Source organism: Arachis ipaensis, chromosome B04 (assembly GCF_000816755.2).
Source record: "Arachis ipaensis cultivar K30076 chromosome B04, Araip1.1, whole genome shotgun sequence".
Lineage (NCBI taxonomy): Eukaryota > Viridiplantae > Streptophyta > Magnoliopsida > Fabales > Fabaceae > Arachis > Arachis ipaensis.
This window is the reverse complement of record NC_029788.2, coordinates 121,367,631-121,381,440: the sequence shown is the minus strand read 5'-3', so window position 1 is coordinate 121,381,440 and position 13,810 is coordinate 121,367,631. Positions and strand designations below refer to the sequence as shown.

General features: G+C 35.6%; 1 protein-coding gene across 1 annotated transcript in view; it reads right to left on the bottom strand.

Annotated features, from left to right (window-relative positions):
• Positions 12,886 to 13,810, bottom strand: part of LOC107638076 (U-box domain-containing protein 15) — a 3,272-nt gene continuing 2,347 nt past the window's right edge. Inside the window, exon 4 of the mRNA XM_016341250.2 lies at positions 12,886 to 13,810. This exon is cut by the window's right edge and continues 257 nt beyond it. Within this exon, the coding sequence (XP_016196736.1) occupies positions 13,051 to 13,810 (760 nt within the window). The 3' untranslated portion in view covers positions 12,886 to 13,050.

The window sequence follows — 13,810 nt, the reverse complement described above, 5'->3', positions numbered from 1 at the left end:
CTATATGTGAGAATAATATATTAATCTCAACTATCAGCTATGGGATGATTGATGAATTAATGGCCGAAAAGTATTTAAGATAGAATTAGCCAACAAAATATTATAAAAAGTAATACATTTAAAATGTATTGTATATATAACAATTCAAAGGTTTTCAATAGTTTTTTTTTTATTTTTGATTAATGTCCTAAAGATATTATAAATCTACTTTTTGACTTTGATTACTCTGTGTATTAAATGCGGCGATAAGATGATGGCGGTGTCATGGGAATGAAAGACGCAACAAGTAAGAAAGAATGCTTGACAGTGTGAGATTTAGTACCAATTTCTGATCATTTATTTTCTTCCTATTGGATGGAATGTGGTTGGAATTTAAATGAGAGTGAAATGTAAAATTAAATTCACTAGCTAGGCTGAAATTCAAACCAATCTAGAGTGTTCTTTTGCCTATAAATACACATCAACACACACCCCCCTTTCTACTACTATCTCTCTCATTTCTCTCTCTTGAAGCCTTTTTTTTTTCTTCACTTCATTGCTACTTATCCCTAATCTCTTGATTCCTTTGGTGCATAAACCATAAAAATGGAGACACCAAATACCAAAAAAATATACCCAAACATGAATCAAATAAGAGATTTGTTCGTGTCCAACACCACCTCGTCCAACTCCAGCCCCAAAGGATGATGAAAGCAACCCAAAAACTTCAACCAACCCAAGCTCGTATAGCATCAAAGGTTCTTTGTGCCCTGAACCATTATCAAAGCCACGTGCAATAATAAATACTTCTTCAAAAGGGGCTTCAAGCCATAAGCCACCATCAATGGGCGCGGCATTTGGTCGTCGCAAAGGAGTTTGAAGCCATCATCCCTCAACTCCCAGATCTCATCATCAGCTTTCATCACACTTTCTCACCATTCAATAAATAGGTCTCATTTTATGTCGCTTTTTTTTCCCCATTATATATAATAAGTTGCATTATCTACAATAATTTGGTACTATTTGATCCAAATATATAGTGGATCTCAACTAGTCATCAATATGTTATTTCAACCAGCAGATATACTTGATATTGATGAAGATCATTACCAAAGTCATCTATTTGAATCTTAATTCTATATGTTTCTATCTCCTCTCTTTCCTTTTCCATGAACTTATTTTTAATTGTGTGCTTTTTCATTTTTTTAAGCGACATTACTTTATCATACCTCTTTAATTTATAGTAATTTCTGAATTGGGAATGTTTGACATCTATAGTTTTAACTTTTAATTTGGTAACTTGTAATTTATTCCCCTTAATTTTATGTTAACCGCCGCAACCATTGACATTCTATATATGGAACAAAATTCAATGTGGTGGGTCTAGTCCCTGCTATCTGACTAAATCCTACTTTCAAGTTGCATCATCATCATCATCGTTACGACATACTTCAACTGGTGGACCAGGTTTTGAGTTCTAAGTTTGGTAGCTTATAAATAAACACTTTTTATTATTATACATTATTAAAAAATATTATCTAAAAGGTAGCACACAATCTTCCTTGACAGTCTATTCTTTTTCTCTCTCCAATATTCATGTGACTCTGCTCGGACCACCCTATATTATTATGATAATCTATTGAATTTGCGTTCATGTCCAAAAGGTAATTAGCGTTATGATGATAATAAGGCCAGCGAAACAAAGCGATTTTATTTATTCTTCATTAAAAAATAAAAGGGAGAAATGAAGCTTTTATAAAACTCAGAAATTGAAAAGTATGCGTTCACTTGTTACTAGAAAGAAACGAAGAGAGGGAATATCCACTCATGCATGATTCATATCAGGCCAACAAAATTAATCTATCCAAAATATATAATAGAAAAAGTTTAATTAATCATGCAGTTAATTTTTATAGTTAATATCAAAAAAATATTTTTTATTTTAAGTTTCAAATTCTTATTTTAAAATCTTAAATATTAAATTTTAAATTCATAATCTTAATTTTAGTTTTATAAATCTTAAATTCTATATACTAATCCTAAATTCTTTAAAAAAAAAGTAGTTAAAAAAGTAATTAAAAATGATAAAAAAATATTGACTAATTAAAATTTAATTTTTTATACATATATAGAATATGAGAAGTCCAATAATAAATTTTTTTTAAAAATTTAAAACTTGATTATTAAGTCTCAAACCAAATCTTTAAACTTTGCTGTTGTATGTTATCTGAAATGAATTATGTAGGAAATAATTTTATTTTGTCTTATAAATCATGAAAAAACAGAATAAGGCAGGGAAGAAGAAGATGACACAGTCGTGTATCCTAATTTAGTTGCCTAATACAATGCAACTTATATCTAGTCTCTATCACAACGTTAGTGAAATTTTTAACATAAACTTGACTTGGTTATCTAACTATCTAGACTCAATGCTAAATGTTTATCCAAATTAACAAGAGATACATCAGATACAAGACAGAAATATCTCCAAAAAAAATCTGAAATCAATCTTGACTTTTCACTCCAAGTTTCTTTCTTTGTCTTTTCTTTCAATAGCTTTTTCTCAATACCTCACTTTAATGCCTTTTACCTAGGGGTGAGCACGGGTCGGTTTGGTTCGGATTTATGGTAAAATTAGAACCGAACCGATCAAAATGTAATTGGTTCGGTTTGGTTCGGATTTGTATTTTTTTGTACATGTACCCGAACCAAACCAAACCGATTAAAAACGGATTGGTTCGGTTCGGGTAATCAGGTACCTGATGACTTTGAAATTCATAAAAAAAAACTAAATTTTTATTTTAAAAATTCAACAAGTACAATAAACATGTAACATCAATAGAAATAATCCAAACATGTTAAACACCAAATACATTAGAAACTAAACTCATTAAAATCCAAACATATTAATAATGAATAATCATTGTCTAATGGAAAAGTCAATATATATATATTTATTTATTTATTTATTTATTTATTTATTTAATTTATATATGATTGGGTTCGCGGGTTGGTTTGGGTTCCGCACCTCCAAAATCAATACCAGAACCGATCACTAACAAAAGTCATCGGTTTGGTTCGGGTTAGACCCGATTACCCGTTGGTTTTAGAACCAATTTAATTGGTTCTGTTCGAATTCGGACGGATAATCGGGTACCCGCTACCCGTGCTCACCCCTACTTTTACCACAAAAAGAAAACAAAGAAAGATACAATATTAAAACAGGATATTAAACAATAAACCATGAAGGAGACGATGATTCACAGCCTTGAAGCTATAATATAAACCGGATTCATCACTCTCTGATGAAGCTCTTCATGTTGGCGGAATATTTTTTTGATGTAAAAATACTGTCCAACATATTGAACTCTCACAGAGAAACTCTCAATGAAAACTCAAAACTCTGGTTCTCTCTCTTTAGTCTTTAACTCGGAATTGATTTTCCTTTTTGTATTTTTTATCTCTATACTTAGAGTTTGCTTACCAAAGTCAGCTCCTTGAGTCTTGAACTAGTTGTAACCCCTTTTTTCTTTTTCTTCATTTAGACCATGAAATCAAGAATTTGAGATCTGATTAAAATGTTGATAAAGGAGATGTGTGCAGCAGCAACTTACTTGTTCAGTGAGATTTTTAAATCCGAACCCTTAATCTTGTACTTTGACTCCAAAAAACAATATTAGCCATTGATTCTCTCATTCACAGCAGAAAAAAGTGGATCTTATTGTCTAAAATGGTAGTGTAAAAGAAAAAAAAATGATAACTAATTGACTTACATACAAGTAGAAATAAATTATCTTTAACTTTTTTGAACTTACTTTTATTTATCTTGATTTAACATTCGCTTTCTTGATTAGCATTCACATTCTTCTTCTTTGGTGTTAGAGAAAAAAATTGATTTCCTCTTTGTTCTTTGTGCAATGCCTGAAGACACCTTATATCCCAGCTGAGGATTGTTTTCCTTTGTTTGAATAGTAATGAGCTGGGTTGTGGTTTCAATTTCCATTCAGCAACCTTGAGAGTAGGGGTAGCAAAGCGGGCCGGCCCACCCCAACTCGTCCCGCTCTGCCTAAGCCTGCCCCGCCAACTAAAATAGGTTTAAAATACTAGCCCGTCCTGCTTTATGGCGAATTGGCGGGTTGGCGGGCTAGCCCGCTTCTTTTTTTAAAAAAAAATAAAATTCATTAAAATTAACCAAAAAATAATAATTAAAAATCAAATACAAATAAAAAATAGTTATAATTTTTTACTATTTTTTTAAATTTTTAACTTCAATAAAATTGTTCAAAATAATATTTGTCAATAAAATCATCTTTATTTTAAAAAATAAGTCACATAATTTGAGCATATATACGAAATTGTAAAATAAAATAAATAAAGTTAATAACTAAAAGAAGAATAAAAACAAAAAATAAAAATTTTCGGTCCGGCGGACTGGCCCGCCCCGTCCTGCCAAAACCCGCCAATTTGGCGGTGCAGGTTTGGCGGATTTTTTTTAATTTAGCAGACTTCAAATCCTAGCTCGACCCGCCTTTTTTAGCGGGTTTAGCGAATCGGCCCGACGGGCTCGACCCGTTTTGACACCCCTATTTGAGAGTTACTTTGCTTTTTTTATTGGGCTTCACACTAACATGAGCCTGCATCACTTAATACAAGTATCAAATTCACTTGGGCTAAGCTACCAAAAAAAAAAAATTCACTTGGGCTATTAATCCAAGTTATATTATGTTTGTCATCATCAAAATGTATTTGCCTCAATCCAAAGCCACACAAGTTCAAATCCTAGTTGTGGCTAGGTTAGTGTGTGTGAGTGGGTGTGTGAGTGTGTAACTTAGAATTGGGGGTTGTCCAACTCATCGACTAAAAAAAAATATTATTTATTTCTAAACTCAATAATCTCCTTATTGATGACAAACATCAATTAAACAAAAAATGAAAGAAATAGAATAATAATCTTTGGATAAAAAATTTTTCTTTGATGATTAGTTCCCCTTTTCTTTTATAAGGATTGCTGCCCCTGAATATATGCTTTTCGGCAACTCCCTGTTTGTACACATAAAGCATATCTATACAAAACAAGCCAATGATTCAAGAAAATTATCTTGTTTGGCAAAAGTGTAAGTAATAATTCAGCATCCCAAGCAAGAGAGTATAAAAAAAACCCCTAAATTTATACAAAATATATGTTTGTCCAACCACAATTTAAAACAACAATTCAATCATATTTTTCTTGCCCAAAGCTATTTAAACAACAACACCAAGACAGCCTTTTAAATAGCATATACCAACCAGACTTAACACCAAAACAGCAAAATAATTATAACACAAAATAGTCATAAAAACTGTCCACACAAAATATTGCTCCCCCTTTTATTATTAAAGGAAAAATTAGTATTCAAGTCAAATTTGCAGAAAATGATGTTAAACTTCAAAAGCCATAAAAATTAAGCAAAAACAGGTGCAAATTAAAGTTGTATAGTCATCCAGAGAACCATAAAGACAGTGTCGAATACTAAAAAGTTGTAAAGAACTAAGTTCAATAGCACTAAAAATCTTCTTCAAAAATAATTTTATGCATCCGAACCATCTTCTTGGAAGTCCAGAAATTTTTCTTGATATGTGTGGCCATTATTTCATCCTCATATATATTGTCCACATATTTTAGAAGGATTGCCACTCTATCATTAGATTTTTTTAATGTATTTTTATTTCTCACCGCAAGCTTTCTTTCTTCTTTGCTGGTTGATATGAAATGGTTAGTTAGATTCACAAACTCTTGACAAACATTTTTAACAACTTCACAAAAGAGTGATTTATATCCAGTAGAAGCAGTTGAATGAGGAAGGAGGTCATCAAATTCATCTTTATCATCATCAAGTACCACTTTTTTTAATTCTTGTAGATTCTTTCTGTTGGGCCAACCGTGGGGAGCTCTCGACCACCGGGGAGATTTCGGGGAGGAATCAAGCGAGAGAACATAAGATGAGAAGACACCACATCCAACTTAAAATCTTAAGGTGTCAAGTTAATGGGTCTCTCATCTTATAAACTCCTCACTTTTCCTTGCTTTCTTTGATGTGGGACTAACTTCAACACTCCTCACACTTGCAACACTAACAATCTCCCCCTCAAGTGTGAGTCTCCACATCAAGCATCAACTCTCCTCTAGCTCCTCCACCACATATGAGTATTCGTCCATCACACCGCCGCAAAACACCGCGGGACACGCCGCCCGGACCACCTTTGCCGGGAAGACTTTCGATGCTTCACCTTGAATACTCCTTAAAACCAGACCGATTAAACCATCGGCTCTGATACCACTTTGTTGGGAAAATCTCAACAAAGGTTCAAAACAAGAACCTGTCTAACAGCGGAAGCACCAAAAATAATTTTCCCACAACTTTTGCGATTAAATAGGCAATACCAAAGATACTCCAAGCAGCAAATATAATGGCAGAAATTAAATAACCAGACACCAGAATTTTAACGTGGGAAAATCCCAAAGAGGGACAAAAAACCCACGGGACCTAGTTCGAAAAAATCTTCCATTATTAGAATAATGGGTACACAAACAGTCTTCCTAGTGACACTAGGGCATCTCAACAATCAACAAAATACATCACCAAAACTGGTGGAATCAACATAAACCCTCCACTAAGTGGGTATCTCAAATCAGGCAAAAGAGAAGGCAATACAACTAACAAGTTATATCCTAATGTTCATCTCTACACCAGGAATAACATACTAAAATTTCATAAGAAATGGAGCAAGTTTACCAAGTCAATGTGATCAAGGTTGGCATGCCTTTTCCCCCCAAAATTTCTTCTTCTCTCGACGTCGAAACCTGCTTCCTTCTTTTCTTTAATTCAAAATGAATAAATCCCTCTGTCTCTCTCTTCCTCGTGGCTATTAGCCACTTTCTCTCTTTATTTATTTTTTTTAGAGCTTGTGGGCCCCATTTGGTTGGGGACCCACTAACAAATCTCCCCCTCACCAACTCAAGTGGGGATAAGCTGCTCCACCAAGTTCACCTTCTCTTTGCAGGAATCAAATTTTACTGCAGGTAAACTCTTAGTCATCATATCTGAACCATTATCATCAGTATGGATCTTCTCAAGTGCATATGACTTCATCTCAAGCGCTTGACGTATCCAATGATACCTCACCTCTATGTGCTTCGATCTAGAATGAAACGTCGGATTCTTGCTGAGATGGATAGCACTCTGACTGTCACAGAATAACACAAACTTCTCTTGATTGATGCCTAACTTTTGTAAAAACTTCTTCATCCACAAGAGTTCCTTAAATGCTTCAACAACAGCAATGTATTCTGCCTCTGTAGTAGACAAAGCAACACATTTCTGAAGTCGAGATTGCCACGACACAGCTCCCCCTGCAAAAGTCATCATATAACCAGAAGTAGACTTCCTTGAATCAAGATCCCCAGCCATATCTGCATCTGTGTAACCATCCAACACAGGTTGGCCACTCCTAAAGCATAAACAAATTCTGAAAGTACCATTAAGGTATCTGAGAATCCACTTCACTGCTTGCCAGTGTTCCCTGCCAGGATTAGAGAGAAACCGACTAACAACTTCAACGGCATGAGCAATATCCGGCCTGGTGCAAACCATAGCATACATCAAACTGCCAACTGCAGATGCATATGGAATCTTCTTCATTTCCGCTTTCTCTTTCTCACTTGTAGGACATTGCTGCGAACTCAGCTTGAAATGACTAGTAAGTGGAGTACTAACGGGTTTGGAATTACTCATGCTAAACCTCTCTAAAATCTTCTCAATATACTTCTGCTGTGACAACCACAGTTTTCTATTCTTCCTGTCACGAGTGATACTCATGCCAAGGATTTTCTTTGCAGGACCCAAATCCTTCATAGCAAAGGATCTGTTCAAGTCTTTCTTAAGACTTTCAATCTTCTTAGTGTCATGACCAACAACAACATGTCATCAACATAAAGCAAGAGAATTATAAAATCACCATCAGAGAATTTCTTAACATAGACACAATGATCAGAAGAAGTCTTACTATACCCATGACCTTCCATGAAGGAATCAAACTTCGTGTACTACTGCCTTGGCGCTTGCTTCAACCCATATAAGCTCTTCTTCAACTTGCATACAAGGTGCTCCTTTCCTTTAACCTCGAAACCCTCTGGTTGCTCCATATAAATTTCTTTATCTATGTCATCGTGAAGGAATGCAGTCTTCACATCAAGCTGCTCAACCTCTAGATTCAAGCTAGCTGCCAATCCAAGCACAACTCGAATAGAGGACATCTTCACAACTGGAGAGAAAATCTCCTCAAAATCAATACCTTTCTTTTGCTCAAAGCCTTTCACAATCAATCGAGCTTTGTACCTTGGCCGTGAGACATTTTCATCCGCTTTCAATTTGAACACCCATTTATTCTTGAATGCTCTCTTACCGTTCGGCAACTTCACCAATTCAAAGATATGATTCTCATGCAAGGATTTCATTTCTTCTTGCATGGCCTTCAACCAATATTCCTTATGCTCATCAGACATAGCTTCCTGGTAGCTCTCTGGCTCTCCAGTCTCAGTGTTCATCACATACTCATGAGGAGAGTATTTCTGAGAAGGATGACGCTCTCTAGTAGATCTTCTCAATTCAGGCTCAACTGGTGGTTCAGGTGGAACTTAAACATCTGGCACCTCAAGTTGAGGTGTAGGTTCATCATGCAAATCATCACCATCATTATCAACTTGCACATCTCCCCCATCAACAGGAGGTCTAGTGGAAGGACCAGGTTCATCATCAGCAAAACGTCTAACAGTTACTGTTGGCTTATCTGTCTTCTCAAGATCTTCAATAGTTTGGTCTTCAAGAAAAATCACATCTCGGCTTCTAATTATCTTCTTGCTCACCGGATCCCATAATCTGTAACCAAAGTCTTCGTGACCATAACCCATGAAGATACACTGCTTTGACTTTCCATCAAGTTTAGACCTTTCATCTCTTGGAATGTGAACAAAAGCTCTGCAGCCGAACACTCTCAAGTGATTATAGGAGACATCTTTCCCTCTCCAAACTTTCTCTGGAACATCACCATTAAGTGGAACTGAAGGAGAAAGGTTGATCAGATCTACTCCAGTTCTCATCGCTTCACCCCAAAAGAATTTAGGCAACTTTGCATGAGAGAGCATACACCTTACTCTATCATTGATAGTGCGATTCATTCTCTCTGCAACTCCATTATGTTGAGGAGTCTTAGGCACCGTCTTCTCAAGCTTAATCCCATGTCCTTTACAATACTCTTCAAACAGACCCCTGTATTCACCACCATTATCTGCTCGAACACATTTCAATTTTCTTCCTGTTTCTCTTTCAACACTTGCATGAAAGTGTTTGAAGATTCCGAGCACCTGGTCTTTAGATTTCAAAACAAAAGCCCACACTTTTCGAGAATAATCATCAATAAAAGTAACAAAAATATGATGCACCACCTAGTGTCTTAGCATCCATAGTGCAAACATCAGTGTGAACTAAATCTAGAACATGTGATCTCCTATGAGGTCCAGAATTATGAAATGATACTCTAGCATGCTTTCCAACAAAACAATGAGTGCAAGTATTTAAAGTTGTACCTTTCATTGGAAGTGAGTGCTTCTTGGCCAAGACGCTTAGTCCTTTCTCGCTCAAGTGACCAAGACGTATATGCCACAAATCAGAAGAGGAATCATCAGCTACATTCACATCTTCTTTGCACAAATTTGCTTGCAACCGGTAGAGAGTAGTGAGACTATTGTCTTCTCTAGCAACAATGAGAGCTCCTTTGGTAATCTTGCATTTTTCACTATCAAAGGAAGTGCAATACCCCTCTTGATCCAATGCCTTCACTGAAATGAGATTGAACCGCATATCTGGCGCATGCCTAACATTCTTCAACTGCAACTTGCATCCCATGTTGGTTTCAAGCCACAAATCACCCATACCAATGATATCACACACTCCTTTATCTCCCAATTTGATCTTGCCAAAATTTTTAGCAGTATAGGAAGTGAAAAATTCACGCCTCGAAGTGACATGACATGAGGCACCAGAGTCCATAATCCAAGTGAAATCATCACAGACAAGATTAACATAATTTTCATCATATGTGATAAGAACATCTTCATAAACAATAGCAGCAGTCTCTTTATCACTATCTTTACCTTTGTCTTCATGTCTTCCCCTTGATTGTTCTCTTTTCAAAAACCTACAATACCTCTTGATATGCCCCGGCTTGCCACAATGGTGACAAATGAACTCTTTTCTTAGCTTGTACTTTCCTCTTGACTTGCTTCGACTCTCTGACCTATCAGAACTGTGAGGTTTTCTACTTTGACTTCTCCCCCGTGACTCTAAAATAAGTGCTTCTGACTGGGAGGAGGCATTAGTCAAACCTCGCTCTCTTCTTCTGGCTTCTTCATTCAACATACTCCCTTTAACCATTGCTAACATCAACTTTCTTTTTGGAGCTGAGTTAGTCAGTGTCACAACCAGAACTTCCCAACTATTAGGCAAAGAGCTCAACAACAACAAGGCTTACAACTCATCATTCAATGTGATTTCATTATTTGTCAGTTGGTTCACTGTCTCCTGAAAAATGCTCAAGTGCTCCGGCATTGATTTACCTTCAACATACTTCATATTGACAAGCTTTTTAATCAATAATGCTTTGTTTTGCACATTCTTTCTCTCATATAACTCCTTCAATTTCTTCAACATCTTCTGGTTCACCATCTCCTGAAAAGTGCTCAAGTGCTCCGACATTGATTTGCCTTCAATATACTTCATATTAACAAGCTTCCTAATAAGAATGCTTTATTTTGCACATTCTTCCTCTGATATATCTCTTTTAATTTATTCTACATCTTCTCGGCATTCGTTTCGGTGTCAACATGTGGATACACACTAAGATCAAGCCATTGCCTAATCAAAGCAACTGCCTTCCGATTCAGTTTCTTCCATTCAGCATCGGATTTAGTACCTTTGGATTTATCTCCTTCCACAAGATCATACAAGTCCTTGCCATATTCGGTCCATGAGTATTTTCCTCCATTTAATCAGCACAGAGATAAACAACCAAAGCTCTGGATACCACTTTGTTGGGCCAACCGTGGGGAGCTTTCGACCACCGGGGAGATTTCGGAGAAGAATCAAGCGAGAGAACATAAGATGAGAAGACACCACATCCAACTCAAAACCTTAAGGTGTCAAGTTAATGGGTCTCTCATCTTATAAACTCCTCACTTTTTCTTGCTTTCTTTGATGTGGGACTAACTTCAACACTCCTCACACTTGCAACACTAACACTTTCCTTTGCTGTTTCACGGCACCATTCCTTTTTAGGTAAGAATTTTTATTTTCAAATGTTTTATTGGTCAGATCAACACCAAATGATTCAAAAATACAAGTTAAAAATATGCTGTAAAGAAGAGACACATTTTTGTTACTCTTTATGCAATCATACATGTGCCTCATAATTAGATAAGCAAATAAAACCTCAGTTTTTGTAATAATAGCATACAATACCAATGTGTCATAAAAAGAAACTCTTTGATAAGAACCGCTTTGGAACAGGATGATGTGATTCACAATGCGGTGAAGTTGAGCACGAAGGGGACCTAGAACCTTATGATTTAGAGTGAAACCATCAATTAGAGATATATTTTCACAAACATAGGCTAAAACATCTTGATATGAAATACCCAAGCCTTGATCCCATTTTTTAGAGGTATAAGCACAAACACTCACATCAAAATATCCTAGGGTATCACTAATGGTTTTACTATTCAGATTTAACTCACGGCCTTTTATATAAGAATGAATGTTTTTCTCGTTGGCATAAAATTCACGAATAAGATCAAGATAGACAAATTTTTTTTTATTTTGAAAAGATGATTTTAGTCAAGAAACACTAAATTTTTCACAAAGACAAGGATCCCTAAAGACACAAATATGAATGTTAAGCCAATGGAATAAAGAAAGGGAAATACTCATATGATGACATCTTTATATGAAGATGACATTGTAAACCCTTAGATGGTTAATCAAACATACTTAGTCAAATATATCAACCCATCTAGTAGTCTACAATACTATCTTTATGTGAAGATGTCATCATAAGAGTATCCACCATAAAAAAATGTGGTTATGGTTGAAGTATAAATGAATCTTTTTAACCAGTTTTCTTGAGTTCACTTATCTTCACTACGAACTTCATTTTCCATCCTTGTAGTTTGTGAATCTTCATATTTCTAAGAGCTTCCGAGGTTGTCTTCATTCTTGTATCTTTTGACTCCATCAACTTACCTTGACATTTCTCTTGCAATTGGGCCAAGGTTAACTTCTGTACAAAATCAACAAAGCCAATGAGACTTGCGGAACAAGAAACCACAAATCATGCATGTACCAAGCGAATAGACCGATCCTTTGAGTGTTAATCGACATGAAATCCTCCGGAAGTATGTTCTTGCTTTGATTGACGTGAAAGAATCAAATGATTTGTTACATATCATGGTTACAAGTATCACCAGAATTCAAAGTGTAAGATAATGCCTTAGCCACAAACACTCAACAAATTTTGCCTAGAAGAATGCAGAAACCAAAACATAGCCCTGATAATTAACAAGAGAATGCATCTGTAAGATAATGTATTTTAAATCCCACAGTTAATTCGTCTAGAATTAGTGAATTACTTACATATAATTATATAAATACCTCAACGACAATACAACATAGCTTCAATATATAATTTTTTCTCAACAATAATATAACAGTATACTAGAAAGAAGAACAACATTAAGACGTAACATAAGCCTCCTAATCATTCATGAATAACAACATAATACTTTACAAATATACTCATATGCACATAATTCTTTAATTTACAATATAATTTTCCTAAACTAATTTAGGAGAAAAGTATAACTATCAAACAAGTATATTTTTGTACATCAAAATAAGTGGCAATAGTTGGTTAATTAATTTACAATTTTACAATGATTAAAGGGGAAAAAAAACCTACAATAATGGAGAAGCAAAGATGAAACTAAATTTGCTCACTCCTACTTATAAGATCTAAGAGAGCATTTGCTTTCCTCTGTGCTCTATTTGTTCCACTCCCTTTGATCTGAATCAAATGCTCATAAACTCCATACTGAAGTGCTGCAAGTATATAAGAGTAGTTATTTGTACACAACTCCAGGAGCACAGAAGCAGCACACTCCTTGTTCTTGGGGGTCCCATCCTTAATGAACTCAACAAGTGTCTCGATAAATGACAGTTGTCCAATCTCCTGCCTCCCCTCGGAAATCGAGGAGAGGAGTAACAGAATGGACAGCGCCTCGTCAATCATGTTCGTTTTTGTGTCTTTAAGCAACTGAAGCAAAGGTGCGACAATACCAGCACTAATTGCCCGACTTTTATTTGCATGGTTAAGGGACAAATTAAAGAGTGCTGTAATAGCATCTTTTTTCCCTCTAACTGTTCCATTCCTCAAAAGTTTCACCAATGGTGGAATCCCATTTGACAATCCCACAAGTTCTTTGTTCTCATCAAGCATTGAGAGACTAAACAAACATGCTGCTGAATTTTCCTTAGCAACAATGCTTCCATTCTCCAAAACTTCTATGATTGCTGGAATAGCACCTTCTTTTGATATTAGCCTCTTGTTCTTCTCATCAATGGAAAGATTCAACAATGCTGTCACAGCATGTTCTTGAATCTTTGAATCCGGATAAGATAAGATTTGTATCAATGGTGGTATTCCTCCATGCTCAGCAACCAAGATCCGATTCTCGGGGCTTTCT